This window comes from Leptidea sinapis, chromosome 40 (assembly GCF_905404315.1).
Source record: "Leptidea sinapis chromosome 40, ilLepSina1.1, whole genome shotgun sequence".
Classification (NCBI taxonomy): Eukaryota; Metazoa; Arthropoda; class Insecta; order Lepidoptera; family Pieridae; genus Leptidea; species Leptidea sinapis.
This window is the reverse complement of record NC_066304.1, coordinates 2,703,261-2,723,002: the sequence shown is the minus strand read 5'-3', so window position 1 is coordinate 2,723,002 and position 19,742 is coordinate 2,703,261. Positions and strand designations below refer to the sequence as shown.

Here is a 19,742-nt window from a genome sequence, read left to right as displayed (position 1 = left end):
AATTCTGTAACTGTTTAAGTACTTGAAATCATTAAGGCACTAATAGCTTGTAAATTGTAAAAGTTCTTTTTTTAAATTATTAAACTTTAATAATTTAAAAAATCTTTAATTAAAGTTTTATTGATTAAAACCTTCATTATAAACATGAGTAAATTTGACATCACCGCGAACCCAATACACTCAGTACTCACCCTGATGTCACTCCGAATGGTCCGAAACTAGTCGGTACCAACTCCGATAAACCGTGAGTAAAGCCGTTTTAGACAAATAAATATTTTTTTTAGTAACACCTTGCCTAATTTACTACTTTACTTGTGCACAGACTTAGAGCACCTGCTTCGGTGGATACTGTGCAAGGAGCCGAGCCAGCGCTGCACCGTGGCGCAGCTGATGGCGCATCCGTGGATGAAGCAGCCGGTCAACATCAAGCAGTACATCTTCCACGAGATTCTGGAGTGTGGTCGGTAACCCAATAACCCTGTCCTGTCATGCTTACTACACCAACTTGCGTGTTACCATATGGAATTTATCATCTCTGGTCTGGCGCACCCCAGTATCAAGTGGAACTATTTGACCACGTGCAATGCAGATCAGCTGGAATTGTCGGCGACCCAGTGCTTTATGAACGACTGGATCACTTGGCGTTTCGTCGAGACGTTAATGTATTCTGTGTCAGCTACCGCCTTTATCATGGGGAGTTTTCCGAAGAGATGTTTCACCTGATTTCTGCCGGCGAATTCCACCTTCGCACGACACGCCAAAAATTAGGATATCATCCCCACCATCGGGATGTGTGGCATTCCTCCGCAGTGCGGTTTTCAAGAAACTTTCTTCCACATACAATGAAGCTGTGGAAGCTTCCTTGTGCGGTGTTTCCGGGACGATACCACATGGATACCTACAAATAAAGTGCGCACCTTCCTTAAAGGCCGGCAACGCTCCTGTGATTACTCTGGTGTTGCAAGAGAATTTGATCGGCGGTGATCACTTAACACCAGGTGACCCTCGTACGCTCGTTAGTCCTCCTTTTCCATAAAAAAATAACTATATTGAACAGAAAAAATATTCTCAGCCTTACTTTCGTTTATGAATGACACAAAAATGAGAACGACTTATGTAGTTATTTATTTATTTCAGAAACAAACGGTTATACAAAACTTTTAACAATTTATACTTAACAATACTTAAAAACCTATAGTTTCCTTTATTTTTAAACATAATGAACTAGATTTGCGCTACATAGAGTTAATATTAAACAAAAATCGATACTTGACATAAAAATGAAATATAATTTAATTATATATGAAGAGATAGAGGTTATTATAAAGATACAAATAGATTATAGCATTAAATTAACAAATCAAGAAAGAGTTTATTTGAAACATTTTTTTAAGGTCGACAATTTATCAAAGAAAACATCTGTGTCAACTAGATTTTCATTATCATTAAAGTTTTTACAAGCACGCTTAATAAAAGAATTTGCACCATAAAGTGTTCTACTACCTGGTATATAATACAAATTTTTAATACGACAACGACGCTCACGCCTGCGAGGCACTCTTAAATGTATCCGATTTAGTAGTGAGGGGACGTCAATATAGCTATTAACAATTTTGTATAAAAGGACGGATTCAACACAATTACGGCGGGATTCCAATGGCTGAAACTTGTGATGATTCAGTGATTCGGAGTAGTCAACATAATTATATCCTGTTCTGTGGTCCATAGATTTTACAAATTTTCGTTGTATTCTTTCTAAGCGGTTAATATCACATTTAAAATAAGGGTTCCATACCGCACACGCAAACTCAAGATGACTTCTAACAAAGCTATTGTAATAGTTATTTATGCAACTGTTGTGTAATGAGGGGTATTAAAACACGAATGTGGTACTCGTGTGATACTATTATCACATGAGTGTTTTAATACCTAATTATCAACAGTTGCATACAAGACTTTATCTACACCCAGAATATGAATGCTCTAAAAGATTCTGAAATAGTTAGCTTACTAACATTAAAACAGCGAGTTCTAGTAGTAACCTAATATCATCCAGTACTGATTATATACAAATAAACTAAGTATTAATGAAAGAATTATTTATTTTAGTAGTAATTTACATTTTGTATAGTGTAATTATTAAAATTCACTTGAATATTATGTCCTTTGCAGCGTTTAAAATATCCGGCGGTGTGCTGTCAAAACTTGAATCGCTCATTTTTTCAAGAATAATGGCGGTGTTTCGAATAACCTACCTTTTTTTTTACGTTCTGGTAGTGTGGAACGCGCGTAAACGAAAATGTTCTTTTTTTGAAATTCATACAGATATCACGCATCGAGCAATAAGAATGTGGCTGTTTGTTGAAACTCTGTGCATGAAGGGATCGAAAAACAAAAAACCAAGGAGTTGTTGTTATGGTATTCAGTACAACATTACAACACTCGTTTGGATGATGTAATGTTTATTACGACATTGGGTGTTTTAATGTTGGTAATAAGCTAACTGTTTCAGAATCTTTAATAGAGGATTTAAAGCATGGGTGTAGATAAAGTATCTTGTAGGTGAGGGAGTTCTTAAATGGTTTACCAATCCTTAGTATTAGTCCTAATTGCTGGTACGATTTAGATATAATGGAATCCATGAGAGGTATAAAAGTCAACTTAACTTATACTGATTTTTCATTCAAATTCAGTCAGTTTATTATCCATTTTTAGTACTCCTTGTCTAAAGAAAAACATTAATTAAATTAATGGCCCAGAAATGAAGAATTACATTTCATCATCATTCGGCCATACAGAACCCACAATAAATTCGGTTGGTGGCGATTATTCCAGTTATCATCGGTTATGGTTGGGGTTGATCACTAATCATCACTATACCGCTTCGGAAACGAATGCCACGCTAAGAGAGAGGAACTGACCTGAAGATTAAAAAAATAAACAGGAATTTCTGATATAAAGTCTTATTAATGACTTGACGAATACGTCGATATTTCACTAGCACTAAACACAATAATGCTTAGACACCACTGATTGACGGCAGAAAAAAGACACCACTGTTATGGCCATCTCGCACGCAGACTGCGCTAGGAAAACTCCCACTGGTAAATATAAAATTAGGCGTATATTGTAAACTTAGATCATTTGTACGACCGGATAGAGCCTCTTGCTGTTAGCCAACGCATGATATCAGGCCATGGCTATTACCTTATTGTGCGTGACAGCAGATACGTCTTATACTCCCGATACGTCAGTCACTTTGTTTTAGTGTGCGTGTGAAAATGGAGTCTAACAGTTCGCCGGTATTTTTTCGACACTTTCACGGCTTTTGAGTCTATCTAGACGTATAAATAATCTAAGGGTGTTAATTAAACATCGTAGTACCTCTTAATCTAGATTGGGATTATACTATGAATGTAATTAATATGAATTGTTATCATTATAGATCGTCACGAAGCCAATCCGGAGATGTACTTCAGCGGCAGTCTAAGCTCACCGAGAAGCAGCTCTCCTTTGTCACTTGCTGATCCTCTTGCTAAAGGTAGACTACAAGTGTATTTTTAAGACAATAAGGGACGAGACGAGCAGGATTTTCAGCTGATGGTAATCGATATGCCCTACCCATTACAATACAGTGCCATTCAGGATTCTTAAAAATCTAAAAATCTGAGCGACACTACAATAATTGCGCTCGTCGCCTTGCGACATAAGATGTTCTCAGTGTGATGTTGAAGTCTCATTTTGCCCAGTACTTTCACTAGATACGGCGCCTTCCAGACTGAAACGCAATAATGCTTACTCATTAATGCTTCACGGCAGAAATAGGCGCCGTTATGCTACCCATAATCTATCCGGCATATAGCCTCCTACTGGTGATAATTAAGTAAGTGGGGCCACCCCACGCGTTTCATTGCTGCAAAATCAAAATCATTTGATCAAACTGTTTGCTTATAAGTATAGACTTTCAATATTCAATCGTAGAGATACAAAAGCTTGCTAGATAGAAGAACATTTCTAACGGAGATACAGCAAGATAGAAAAGGAGAGCGTATCTATTGTTTCTGTAACCGATTTTCATTGACAACTCGTAAACAGTAAACCACGCTTGGCTCCTTAGTATTTTGAATATTAATCTACTGGCTAACGCACACTTCAGTAAGTATATTGTAATCTGTAAAATATTTTTGAGTAAATAATTTCATGGCATATTAATAATAAAATCAAAATTTTGTATCATATTACATTTTATGTTTGTTTTATTGTTTTTACTTGAAATTTGAGTAGTTATGTTGTAGTGCTTGATATGACTACATAGTGCTAAGATTAAACAAATTATATTCCGCATAAAATCGAGTGCCAAGAGTAGTAGAGAGTACCTATATGGGGTTAGTTAAAGAGATATATTGAGAAACATAATATTATATATGCATAATAACTGATTTTGAAAAACTTATTGACAATATTCTAATGGAAGTGAATGTTTTCCAAGTTATAGAAAGCTTTTCAGATATGGTGCCACCGATGAATTCAATGCAGAAATATTTTAGTGTTAGTGTGCGCAATTGCAATGCACATTGGTAGAAACCGGGAACTACTGACCTACTGTCAATTGGAAATTCATGAGAGATACAACCATCAAATAATGGGCATGGCATAGACTCGACCTATTATTAAATCATGGCTCCGAAACGTCCAGGAATGTACCAAAATCAACTGAGTAAAAGACCTATTTCACTTAAAACAGCACAATATTCGCAAAGCGGACTGACGGCTTGAGGGCTGAAAGGGGCTTGCTTGTTTGCCTGATCTCACATCAGTTTATTTTTGACCAATCAATCAATCAATCAAGTACCAATATGTGAAGGGCGCGTTTGTTTACAGAACGGTGGAACCCTTCGGAGGTGGCGGCGCGGTCGGAGAGCAAGAACGTGTCTGTGGAGGAGCGACGGCGGCTGGCCCGCGATCCCCAGTCTGACAACTACAGTCTACGGTCTTCTGCCGACGTACGTACAGTGACAACAAACATGCAACACATACGCGAGGCTTCACTGGCACTGTCATATTAAAATAAACTTAATATCGTATACCTTTAAACGAGCAATTCTTGTATATATATAATCTGAATCTCGGAAACGGCTCCAACAATTTCGGGGGCATTAAATCGATCGAGCTAGGTTTAAATTTAAAAAATGTAGTTTTATCCGTGTTTTAATGAGAAATAGCTACAATAACATAATACAAAGGTAAATTTCTCCACTATATACAAGACTATAATGGCACAGATGGGACATTGGGTGATCCGGAAAGCAGAAGACCTATTAGTTTTTTTGCTCGAGTTTTGTACATTCTTAAAAATCTGAGCAAGGCTCGGTCGTCCGGATATTACTACCATAATAGACGAACCTCGTGTGAAAGTGAGATAACTATCCTTACATAAAAACTTAAATGTGAGAAAGATACGTATCTTAATAGATGAAGACCATGAAACCGTTTTGAAACAATATAGTGTCCATTAGTCTCCGGTCACATTGGACCGCGTTTTAATTTTAGCGTTTTTATCGTTATTATTCTGTATTTTAACGGATATTAATTAAAAAATATAATGGTGTCGTAAACTGTATTAGATTGTGTTGTTATATATAGCAACAATCCAACTAAAGAATCATTTGACAGTTAAATTATACTGATTCTTCAATACTACTTTCGTGATGTTTATTTTCGTAGAACATGTGCTTAGTGCACATGCTCAATACTAAATAATACATTTTATATACGTAGTAAACACACATTCTAAAGATTATATTAATTAAAAAATATGTGTTAGAAAATAAAATATTGTATACGTGAATATGACGCCGTTTATCAATATTTGTCATAGGGATTTTCTAAAAGCAAAATACTACACACATCACCAACTCACTAAAACATCTGTAAAACCAGCACACATGAACTTTTTAAACTTAGACTCGCCGTAATAAAGAGAGTATTTGTCTATAACGCTAGTATACAAAATTTGTGCATATTAGCTTCCCTTTTGAATGGAATCAGTGCACACAAATTCTTGGAGTACCTATATGAAAACCACCCAGGGGAATCAATTACAATATCGTCATGATTTTCGGTTACGCGCCATGTTTGTTTTTGTTTGAAGTGCTACAGTACTGACTGACAACTCTGTCATTTAAAGTTTATTAAATACATTGTCTATACGTTTTTTTTTGAGTTTTGGTAGCTAACACGCGTGAGTCGAGTGTTATTACAGTTTATAATTACATTTTCTCACAGTGCCTATTAATAACTTGTGTGTAGCAGTTTTTATTATCTTATTGGTGGTGGAGTATTTTTACTAGTGAGTATTTATTAACAATTTAACATAGATATCTAATTGCGTGCTTACTAACTTAGACTTACTACCAACTTATCCATTATGGATATAACCCCCCCAGAACCTCCGGATCCTCCGGATATTCCATTACCTGGATCGAAACGTCTTTTACAGGACAGCGCAATACATAACGCAAATGCAGTCTCTAAAAAGAAAATTATTGATACCGATATGGCTTCTGCATCCATACAGAATATATATAATCACCCAACTTTAGTTGTGGGGATTAAAGAATACACCTCATTAGATAAAGGTCCATTTATTATTCATGTTTCCCGCACTGAAGAAGATCCCTCTTCAGGTTTAACAATCAGACCTATAAAATTTGGTCAACTTTTACACAGACATAAAGTTGCCAATATATGCCCGGATGGTATTCAAAAAGTTGGTAGGAATAAAATAGCAGTAATCTTCAAATCAGCTTCAGATGCCAACAAATTTTTAGATAACCCACTTTTAACTGCAAACAAATATGAAGCAAATATACCTAATTATAATATTACAAAGATGGGTATTGTCCGCCAGGTTCCGGTGGACTTATCCATGAATGAGTTTGTCGAGTCAGTTGATCTTCCCACAGGTTGTGGAAAGATTTTAAAAGCTCGCAGACTCAATAGAAAAGTTATTGAGGATAATAAAGTTTCTTGGATCCCAACCCAAACTATAGCTATTACTTTCCAAGGACAATCACTGCCTACCAGAATATTCCTATTTCATAACTCCCTTCCAGTAGAAACTTACCTTTTCCCCACTATTCAATGTCAGAACTGCAGCAGATTTGGACACATTAAAACTACACGCAGATCCAACTCAAGGTGTTATAAATGTGCCCAATCCCACTCTGGTGACTCATGTAATATACTAGAAAAAGATGCAAATTGTATTAATTGTTCTGGACAACATTTTTCCACCAATAAAGATTGTCCTGAACATGGTAGGCAAAGAACAATTAAAATAATAATGTCGCAAGAGAACATCTCTTATGTAGAGGCAGCAAAGCGTTGCCCAAAATCTACAACGCCATTCACAGAAATTCTAAGTAATCCTTCCTCATCCCATAATGCCCCTACAACCCACACGAGCCAGACTAGTATTCCTTCTGCTCCAACTACCTCATATAGGAAAACTGTTACTTCTCTTCCACACTCTAGAGCCCCATTAAGCAAGTCCTATGATAAAGCTGCTCATCAGGCCATTATTGCTGAGGTACCTTCAATGTTCCCCAATGGCTCAGCATTAATGCATCAGTCAATTCCCTCCTCTACAGTACAGAATGAAAACCTCCTGGAGGTTCTCCTTTCACTCATTCTAAGTCTCATATCAAGTAACACTCTTAACATACCGTCCAACGTTGCCCATAAACTATCTCACATCTTATCCCTTTGTAACAATCATGGGCCCAGTGACCATCCTTCAATGGAACACCAGAAGCCTACGTCCTAGGAAACCAAGCCTTATTCATCTTATAAATAAATACCTTCCCTCTGCCATCGCCATATCTGAGACATGGCTGGCCCCTGGATCACACTTCAGGGTCCCTCAGCATCAGCATGCCTCAGGGATGATCGAGCAGATGGTGTTGGTGCAGGCTGTGCCTTATTTATAAGACGCACCCTTCCCTTTTCCCTTCCTTTTCAATAATCCTTCCAAACCAACATCCTGGTATATATATATATTGTTGCTGCAAAAGTTTTGAACATCTCCATGGTCTCTATATACATCCCTCAACCTCATTCAACTATGATTGCAGACATCCTCTATTTAATCTCGTCTATTCCCTCCTATGATTCTAATGGGAGATTTTAATGCACATCACATGTCTTGGGGCTCTAGCACTACTGATTATTTTTCTCTTTCCCTTCTTGATATTTTTGATGAATGTAATCTCTGCATAATAAATGATGGCTCTCCAACCCGCAGGGTTGCTCCTTCTCAAAATCCAAAAAGTGCAGTTGACCTGACCCTATGTTCTCCTTGTCTTGCTTCTCTTATTTCTTGGAACATCCTTCAAAATTCCAATGGCAGTGATCACTATCCTATTATCATTTCATTACCTGATAAAGTAATCCCTGCTCAAAATTTTTCCCCTTCTCTCAAATACAGATTAACAAATGCTAATTGGCAGCAATTTTCCACTTGCCTTGATGAAAAAATTTTAAGCTTTCCCAATCCTAACCATTCAAATGCTGTTGAAAATTATAATAAATTAGCAGAGGCCATGATATTTAGTGCTGACCAAAATTTTCCCATAAAAAAACCATCCAATAGTAAAATTTCAACTCCTTGGTGGGATTCAGATTGCACCAAGGCTGCTAAGGATAGAAAATTAGCCGAAAAAACATATAATAGGAGCATGACTTTGACCAACTTCATTAATTATAAAAAAGCTGCTGCCAAGGCCACTAATTTATTTGCCAAAAAGAAAAAACAAGGTTGGATCAATTTTTGCCAGAGCTTATCTCCCTGTACTCCATCTACAATTGTATGGAAACAAGTTAAAAAATTTAGGGGTTCTTACAATCCTTCGGAGCATGACTGAAGTGTAGATCCATCTGTATGGCTTGAATCCTTTGCAGATAGGTTTTCACCCCCTTCAGTTCCTAATGAAGACTATCTCCCTTCACCTCCAATCCCTCTCTCATCAACTCATAGTTTAGACTCCCCTTTCTCTTTTTCAGAACTCCTTCTGGCATTGGATGGCTTAGTTGACACTTCTCCCGGGGCCGATGGCATCCCCTATTCTTTCCTTAAACAATCTTCAATCAGATCCCAAGAATATTATCTCAAAATTATCAATAACCTATTTGATGTCGGTGCCATACCTCCATCTTGGAAAAATCAAGTGATCATTCCTATACTCAAACCAGGTCAGAGTCCATCTAAAGCCACCAGTTATAGACCTATTGCCCTATCATCTGCTCTTGCAAAAATATGTGAACATATGATCAAAAATCGACTTGAGTGGTTTGTTGAATACAATAACCTCATTTCCGATTCCCAGTTTGGATTCAGAAAGGGGAAGAGCTCATTAGATAGCTTGGGTATCTTTACCACTGATATAAGATTAGCCCTTTTTCAAAAAGAACCTCTTTTGGCAGTTTTTCTAGATATAGAATCCGCATATGATAACGTGTCTCTTCCTCTGCTCAGGAGCAAACTCATTCAGCTGAGTATTCCAGCGAAGTTAACTCGATTCATATGCAATATGCTAATGGAGCGAACAATTACCATTAAAGGCCCATCCTCATACCTACCTCCTAAAACAGTTTGGAAAGGTTTACCTCAAGGTTCTGTTCTCAGTCCTTTACTATACAACCTGTATACCTCTGATATTTCTAGCACAGTTACCCCCTTTTGCCAAATCTTGCAATATGCAGATGATATTGTTCTATATACTTCTGATAAGTCTATACAGGCTTCTTCTAATCGTTTGAGTCATGCTCTAGAATATCTCTCATCATACCTCTTGCAACATGGGCTAACACTATCACCTTCCAAAAGTAGGGTAGTTTTATTCACCAACAAAAGACGTCTCCCTGTAATCAAAATCAAAATTTACAATATTGAAGTTCCTTTTGTCGATAATGTTGAGTTCTTGGGTGTATGGTTGGATCAAAAATTGACAGGTGTAAAGCACTTTAACTACATCTCCCAAAAGTGTGAAAAAAATATTAATATCCTTCGCTCATTATCTGGCGTTTGGTGGGGGGCTCACCCCTTCACCCAAAGATTGCTATACAATGCCATAATTCGTAGCCACATGGATTATGGCACGTACTTTTGATTCCAGGCAATAAGGCAGGTTTAGATAAGTTAGACAAATTACAGGCAAAATGTTTGCGCATTATATTAGGAGCTATGAAATCTAGTCCTATTAATGCTATGCAGGTCGAGTGTGTAGAACCTCCCCTCTCGCTTCGTCGACAGTTCCTCGCTAATAAACGGTTTTTTAAATTTGCGGAATTCCGGGATCACCCTTTGCTGCATAAATTAGATCAATTAGTTGGCCTATACAACAATAACCAAATTTCTCAAGATAAGAGATCATGTCTTGCCCATAGTTACCTATTGTACTCTCAACTCCCTAACCCCTTTTGTCAACTTTCGAAATTACCGCTATTCTCAATGGCTTTCAATGCACTCACCTTCCAACCCTTAATAATTTTAGATCTGGGCATTAATAAGTTCACCATAGAAGCTAACAAAACATTTTCTCATGTTATGCATTCAGATTTCCAAAATTGGCATAAGATTCACTGATGCTTCTAAAATACACATGAGCCCAGTTGGTGTTGCAGTATGGATTCCCTCCACAAGAATTGTATTAAGTTATAGCTGCCCAACTGTCACTTCGGTATTCACAGGGGAAGCAATTGCTATACTTGAAGCTATTTTATTTATTAAGTCCCATGGCCTAAACAATTGTATTATATTATCAGACTCCAAAAGCAAAAAGTAGGTTTCCAATTATACTTAAGATAAGAGAAAACTTGAAAGAGTGCTATGATCTCAACATCAACATAGTTCTAGCATGGATACCAGGCCATGCAGGTATAATCGGCAATGAAAATGCTGATGCTTGTGCCAGGTCAGCTGCTCATACAGGTTCCCAACAACATTCTCAAATCTTCTCTCATGACTTGTGCTCTACTTTGAAAATAAATATGTTTGAGAGGTGGTCAAACATCTGGCAGGTTTCCAAAACTGCTAAAGGCGTCTTTTATGGTGATATACAACCTGTAATCCCTTTAAAACCGTGGTTCTCGAAATTTAGATTCCCCAATAAATCAATAATATCAACAGTTTGCCGGTTACGCTTTAACCACTCTTGCACTCCAGAATTCCTAGCCAAATTAAGAATTAGAGACCATTCTCTATGTGAATGTGGACTTGATGAGGGAAATGTAGACCATTTATTCTTTAATTGCCCTTTAATGAAGTCTTCCTTGTACAACTTTATACCTCCTGAAATCCCCCGCCCCACCTCCATGAAATGCCTCCTCACCTTTGTTTTCACTCCTTTTGTAAATACTTTATGTAAATATATTAAACAGAATAATATTAAGTTATAACTAACACAATAAATGTTTTATATAAGTAATATTATCAGTGTTTGTCCATTATAATCTAACAGCATGTATATTTGTTTCAGGTATAATAAGAAAATAAATCTGTTTTGATTCTGGGCACCGGTCATTACTATAATCACTTATAAATTCGTTTACACCGATCAAATGACACACTCTAAGCTTGTTGGTCTACTGAAACGTGACATTGGCGAGTTGTGGTGCCCCTTCCACAGAAGCCACTAGAAAGAATAGAATAGAATACATTGTCTATACTAATTTAATTTTTGAAGTGAAATAAAAAAAATCGTCACACTTTTCTTTTACGCTCGACGGTGATTATTATGATGTTTATAATCTTAATGAAAATTAATACTTGCTAATTTAAATGCATTTTACATTTACTGTAGATACTTATTGATTGTAAGATTCACGTCTTACGTGTGTACACTATTACACACATCCTTTTTTTACTCAGTATTCGATTTTTCTTGAATGTCAGAATCTACCATAGTCATTCCGAAAGGCCAGAGACCGGCGTAATACTTGCTAGAACTTGTTTCTGTTTTATTACATGATACACCAGTTTTGATTCACTACTATACTTCTACACATCCTAAATCTATTTTGAATGGCTAACAAAAGAACTTTATCTATTTATTTTATTATTATTATCGTACACGTTCCCCAGTGGATTTGTATAAGAATAGTGTTAGGTTTTGTGTGCCAATCTCATCATGACTGTTTAGGTCGTCCCATTGGGACTTTTGTAATACCTCAATAATATTAGGGTCTGTGGATATGTCCGGGGCGTCGTACTGAATGCCGGTGTTTGTTATTATACCTGATAAGAAACCTCAGGGTTGCTTAGATAATCAGAAATGAGTACATCCGTAGGAGAACCGACGTAGCCCAAATGATTGCGAAACTGAAGTGGCAGTGGGCAGGCCACATAGCTCAAAGGCCAGATGGCCGGTGGGGCAGAAAAGTCCTCGAATGGCGACCACGTAACGGAACACGCATTGTTGCTAGGACCCTCCACAAGATGGACCGATGAACGGGTTAGGATCGCCGGAATAGGTTGAATGAGGCAGCGCAGGACCGATCGTCGTGGAGATCTTTGGGGAAGTCTTTGTCCAGCAATGGAAGTCTTCCGGCTGATGATGATGATGAAAGATACGTAGCGATCGAAGGTGGTTACAGTAAACAATTGTTTCATTCTAGATTCTCGATATATCGTCGAAGCCCGTGTCGGACGCCGCGCTCACCGACATCAGCTCGGACGCGACGGGCCACGCCGCCTGCGATATCGACTACGACTGCGAGCAATACGAGTGCGACAGCTGGGATGAGTGCGAGCAGGACAGCTTCTCGTGAGTGCGCGTGCGAACGGGACGCAGATACGTGCGGGCTGGCGTATACGCATACGACACCAATATGAGTGGACAAGACTATATTATTCGATAAAACTGACCGGAATATGGACGATATTATTGAAGAGGATGTAAATACTGCCTTACTAAAAATTTAAATTCAGTTTAGTATGAAACGTCCAGTGAACGGAGAGCACTGGAACTTTTTCTTTTGGTTTCTTTTGGCATAAGTTTGAAATAGTTACAATATGGCGACGAAGTATAATCCGGCTAAGTTTGAAAGGGAGCAGTTACTTAAAACGTCTACCTCCGTTTTTTCTTAGTTTCGCTAGGCTGGATATTATGCTCGAAGTACGCATTGACAAATTTGAATAATGACGTGACATACTATGGTCAAATTACTATGGAAATAATATTGCCTATATACATTGCAGTTGATTGAAACATGAGCGGATAAGCGACTAACAGCAATCAAAAAGGAGTTGATAGGATAAAGCTGAAAGTCGAATTTATTCCTGAAAATGGACAGAAAGAAAGTAGATTGAAATGTTGTATATAAAATAGGATTATATTTTAACTTTAAAAATTCTGAAAAAGGCTTCATCTCTGGCCTTAGTCTCGAATGCCAAAAGGTAACAAATAACATCATTGTAAATACATTAAAAACTTGATAAATAAATATTAATTTAAAGAAAATCATATCTTACCATAATAATATAATTATACATAATACTTTAAATAAATAACACTGGTGTAAGTTCAAACGCTTGCTTACGAATAGGCCCAAATATAATTTGAACATGTACTTAAGTTATCTTTTCCGTTGATATAACATCGACAAAATTGTTTCGTGTCCCGTTTTGTTGATAATCCTTTTAAAACCATATAAACAGGTTTATGTTTGTATGAAACACATTGTATGAGAATTAGTGAACTGTATGTGTCCAATAAAATAATAACAGTTACCTAGAAAATAGATGTTCAAGCGAATTTCAACCTAGTTATACACGATGCGGGACTCGAATTCGCAACCGGAGAGTTAAACAAGATATACGAAAATTTACGACCCATGTGCACTCGAACGGTTGTCTCAGTTAGACAGAGCGCTCGGACGGAACCTGAATGGTCGCGCGTTCGAGTCCCGCATCGTTCATAAATTTTGGTTACAAATTTAATTTGTATAATTTATCCCAGAAGTGAGGGTAATCACTTTAGTATAACAAATTATTTCGACTAACTTGTCTATTATGACTGTAGAATAATGACATAAGGGTGGGTTACGTTTCAATTTTGTCGATAGTACGTTTTTCTATGAGATCCGATCTTTTTCAAAATATAATATTTTATATCTTAGTATTACAACACTAAACTTAAACTACATTCCTAGTTAACTTTCAAATATAATATAATTTTTATTTGTTTATGTTCTGTTAACTTTCGTGCCTTTGATTTAATGTTGCTTTTATTGAAAAGAATTGAAATGTAAATAAAAATAATTTCGGAACACTGCATTTCATGGAATTTCTTAATGTTCAATTGCGAAATATGTGACATCTAGGCAGGGTGGTCTCACAATTGTGACCAATTGTGACAAGGGGAGGGGCAAAAAAATCACGAAATTCGTGTGACGTAATTTATTGATGGCCCCCAACCTAAAAGTATCATAAACGTGATATGTAAAAAACTGGCTTTTGTGTTCCCTTTTTAGTTTTTACTATGATTACTATTGCCCTGTAAGCGGCCATAGAAATTGTTAAGTTAACTACAGTAGTCATTTGATCTCAAAAGCATTTTATTTCTGTAATTTATAAATTTGTTAGTGGTAAGTAAATTCGGACTGAGTTGTGATAATGGATGTGTGAAGTATTGTTGTATATATTGTTCAGTCATTGTTTGTGAAGGCCAATGGTAATGGCACGTTTATTTAATAATAATAATTATGTTATCTTATTATTTAACACTGGATAGCTGTAGTATGTTGATAATATTTCAGTATTGTAAAATGGTAAGTTAAATTTATAAGTATTATATGACAATTTAACTATAAAACTTAAGTCAGTAACAGTAGCCTTACAAATAGACTTGGCATAAAGTTATACCTGAGAATAAATCAAGAATAGAATATGTTTACAAATTGACATTTTGTTTACGATTGGTTTATTCAAACGTATAATGTTTCCCTTTATTAGCAAGTCTGCCTGACCTTCAGAATTATGATTGTATTGACAGTGTTGTCAGCATTTTTCATATTCTTGGTTTATTCTTAGGTATAAATTTATACCTAGTTTATTTTTAAGGCCGTAAAGCTTTTGTAACTGTCGTGGTTTTTTGGATCATTGTAAGGTTTTACAAGTTTCCCGTCGATTACGTCGTCATTTCAAACCTTGGATGGTAGTCAAGTTCGATGTATTAAAACAATGAAATGGGGATAGATGGGTATAATATTAAAAAATCAATGCTAATAACTTGCTTCTACCAATGATTTCACTATCAAAACCACTTTCACCAATATAACTGTCGGGTCCGTATAAAAGTAATTATTGTATCTTATGACTGCGAGGATTTCAGTATTAGGGAAGAGTATTTTCTTAAATATCGCTTTAGTAAGTTTAGTTTTTAGTATTGTAGTGAACAAAAAGAACCAAAATACAGTTAGTAACAATATAAATACTTAGCGTTAGAATAGCGAGTAATATTTATTATGATAACCTGACGTAGTTGACTTCATAACATATCTTGTTTGGGTACAATTAAAACTAATTAACTCATGTAGATCGTCATGAAACGATAGAGTTCATTCTTCAGTTTGGTCACAGTATATATATCAGCTAAAGCAGTAAGGAAACTACGTACAAACGTTAAACGCACGCACACAGTAACAGGCAGGTTTCATATCTCAACGCGGCACGTGCAGGCCTCGCGCGACTAACAGCACTACGATGTTCCCAATATTCAGTCTATCTCTTACTTGAGATAAAAATCGCGCTATTTAACGATCGTTAACTTTTCTGTCCCAGTAAACTTAACGACGGTAACTCACCTTATCTGTCACACGCTGTCTGTCAAAGGGACTAGGTATAGCTTACCAGCGATAGAAGTGTGTATGGAAATTGCAATTCACGCATCCCAATATAAGGCGATAAGAATGACTTATCGGGTATACTGGGACAGCTTCAGAATATTGCCAGCTAATTACCGACGGTAGAAGGTAGTAATTTATCTCTATCTGTAGATAGTATATTGAGAACGACCATTAGAGGCCTTGTTGGGACCTGCGTGTGTGTGCGTAGTATCTTTACTGCTTTAGGGTATATATATTATACTCTGGTTTGGTTGTAAATAAATATCCATGAAAATCGCACCCTAGAGGAACGCCATACGTGTGGGGGCAATGATGTAATTTTACGTCAGTTGCCAAATGATACAGCTCTTCAAACTAACCGATTTAAGATCTCACTAGATTAAAAAAAAATAGAACTTATATTTACTTTCCCTCTTGGATCTTATTGTACCACTTGTTTCGAATTTTGAACCATTACATTAGGTCAGTTTCATCTATCAAAATTAAATTATGAAAGTATGTTATTTATAGTATTCACCGTAAAAATACCAAATAAATACTAATTTGTTATAATAAATGAGAATTATTTATAGTTTCAAATTCATAGTTTGATTATAGCAGTCTGTCACGTGAATAAAAACGCTTTCCACCATTCTGTGACGTCACTATAGCAGAAACAATTTGTTTTTAGCAACACACCAACGATACGAACTGTGAAAAGTCATTTTTATATGCGTTCACTGCATTTTTATTTTCAATACAGATTGCACTGCACATTTGACGTTTTTTTGTTTATGTTATGATGACGTCACGATCATGTCGCCTCCCTTTTTGGCGTTATATTCATCGTTGAAATTTAAAACAATTTTTCTTAGCATAAAGTGCAATTATTTTGAGGAAATGAAAATAGCAGTGGCTTTCCGATGATTTTCGAATTTTAAAAAAATCGAAGAATAGCCTATTGAGGACATGAGAACCCGGTGCCGGATTTAGCAAGCGCGGGGCCCGTAGCAAATTCTTTCGAAGAGCCTTGATCTAAATTGGAGTGTCTGACGTAAATTGTCTTATTAAGAAAAGTAACGATTTACGTTTTTATGACATCAAGTAAATTCAATATACCACATCCTAAATAAGTTTCACCCAAAAAATTACGCACAGTAGAGATGATGTATGGGGATTTATGGGGGGAGATATAAGCGTATGAGGTATTGGGCTAAAATTGTTTATTAAAATAATTTGGGTACAGTACCTTATATAGAGAGACACGATTACATTTTCACAAGAATACTACGCCACACACAGAAGGCGAATATAAATCACATACGGACACTGATAATATGTAATACGTTAATCACACAATACAAAACTTTAAAAATAAGATTAAAAATTAGAAACTGTTAAGAGATGCGTGAGCTTATAGCATTTAATGGCAAAAATCGAATGACAGTAAAATATTTAGTTAAATATCAAATTATGACCAAAGATTTTTGTCTACCCCCAGAATTTCAGATTATTTATTATACCGCAAATCTGTCATGAAATAATAAATATTATATCTATTTTGAATATAATTGAATTGAATTTTAGTATTATTCCTGATTGTATTAATAAAGATAAAAAACAAAACTAAAATAACGCATTTTAGCCACAGGTTTAAATATGCGGGGCCCATAGAAGTTGCTACTCGTGCTACGGAACAAATCCGGCATTGTAAGAACTATAAGCAAGGTGGTCTAAATACATTGTTTTAAAATATAATATTCAAAAATATTTATTTTAATTCATTCATACTAATATAAGTTTAATAAATTAGATCTTTAATATAAAAATATAGTTGGGCTATCGTTCTCATGACCTCAACTTATATACCAATTCTAGTCGGTAGATAATAATTGAGGCGGTGTTGCCAAATGATGCTTTATTATTTAAATTTAATATGTATTATAATATTTTAGTTTCGGCATTGGTGACGATACTGAGATCAATTTGCGATATATTAATGTATTAAAAATTTAATAAAGAGCATAATATATATTTTGTACATATATATATATGGATACAGGTGGAATCAAATACCTTCCAAAACTGGTGATTTGTAATCTAATGATTATAAATTGGGAAACCATAGTGATCTTACAAGGAACAGGCTCACTGTTTGAGCCAACTGGTAAAAATTTTAATTTTTTTTGATTAATGATTTTGTATAAACTTCGATCAAATTCAAGCATAGAGTAGGTATTTAACCAACAAGTAAAAAAGTTCTCTATACAGATTATACTATTAACTTGCTTACGTAAAATGCTCAGTACTAATCAAATCAAGCGACTAGCCCCGAGCGGTTGCTGAAATTATGGAATATATTTTTCTTAGTTTAATCTGCAATCCGTGGATTAGTTGAGTATGCCGTTGGACTGTATAGAACAGATCCTTTCTTTTAAGCCTTTTCATGGCTCTGGAACGGTTTAACAAAAAATAAAAAACGTTTTAAATTTCTGAGAGTTTGTATTGCATCCTTTGATTAACTAGGACAGCGCGACCAAGTGTTCAAACCTTGTTGCACATATTATATAGGACTCATACGTCATAATATACAACACTGACTAACTAAAAACAATGCTCACTCGACGTTTTGACCATACTTTAATTGTCACTTTTTGAGCGTGATTGGTCCTAGAGTCTCGGAGATGTACTTACTTCAATCCAATACCCAATGTAGATTGTAGACACAATCTGCTGTGTGACGTTTGTTTTTTTTTAATATAAAAGGAGCAAACTGCTAGGAGGCTCACGGGATGGAGAGTGGCACCGCCCATAGACTTCCGCAACATCAAGTGTCAAGAGATGCGAAGGCCTTTAATTGTAATTAACTCCACAAAGTGGCTGTGCGAGGCAAATTTCTTGCAAAACGCGTGGTTGTCGAATGCCGTCCGGTGGTGGAGTTCGGCCGCTGAAATCAAACCGAACAGCTCTGAGCACTCCCCACGATAAATGCGCTAGAAGATGCAGAGAGAACCCACATCTCTCATCTATGATGTTAATTTGTGTATCATCTGTTTGAGCCATAGACTTAGAATATACTAGCCTATACACGACCGGACAGCCCAGATAATGCATGACCAATTATATTTGTGAATGTGTGCAATATCAAACGTGGCTGACTTTTTACGACTTGTCAATCAAAATCTGTAACAATAGATTCGCTTACCTTTTCTATCTTGCTGTATCTCTGGTTTAAGCTGTCATTTACGCCTTAAATTTCTCAGTGCTTCATAATGGTTAAGTACTTTTAGTGTTACTCATTTTAAATTGTGAATAGCTAATTTAATTTGTGCTGGGGTGTCTCCGTTATTCGACCAGTGCCTTACGATGTGACATTTTGTGTTGCGATGTAAATATTTCCAATATAATATTAGTAAATAACGATTGTTTCATTTTGTACAATTTGTGTAAGCGAGCCCGTTCTACTTTTGATTGAAATAAATAATCTTAAAAAAAAAAGAAATAGAACAACCTATTCAAATAAAAAAATAAAATAATAAATACTATGGTACAAGTGAGCTATGGAAGTTACTCATTATAAACCAGTGTGGCTGTGGGTTGCAGTTGCAATCTATTTAATGGTGCTGGATAACCAATCAAATAATTATTTAAATATGAATGTCTAGGTATGAATTGCTTAATGTTCAAAAAATGAAGGAATAAGCTAAAAATTTATGCGCACGTACAGACTGCAATACATTATATTAAATCAACATGGCCCAAGTTCCTATCAGATTGCCACAACAGCAGAACCAGAGTAGCTAATAGGAGTCCATCAGTCCTGAGCTCTTATACCATTCCATAAACCGGAAAATACT

The 19,742-nt window shown here is 36.0% G+C and overlaps 1 protein-coding gene across 1 annotated transcript in view; it reads left to right on the top strand.

The window, feature by feature from the left end:
- LOC126976341 (PAS domain-containing serine/threonine-protein kinase) overlaps positions 1 to 18,741 on the top strand; it is a 46,293-nt gene extending 27,552 nt beyond the window's left edge. The window contains exons 19-22 of the mRNA XM_050824635.1: positions 323 to 460; positions 3,446 to 3,541; positions 4,882 to 5,003; positions 12,676 to 18,741. Coding sequence (XP_050680592.1) covers positions 323 to 460; positions 3,446 to 3,541; positions 4,882 to 5,003; positions 12,676 to 12,828 — 509 coding nt within the window. The 3' untranslated portion in view covers positions 12,829 to 18,741. The remainder of the gene's footprint in view (positions 1 to 322; positions 461 to 3,445; positions 3,542 to 4,881; positions 5,004 to 12,675) is intronic.
- Positions 18,742 to 19,742: the final 1,001 nt, after the last annotated feature.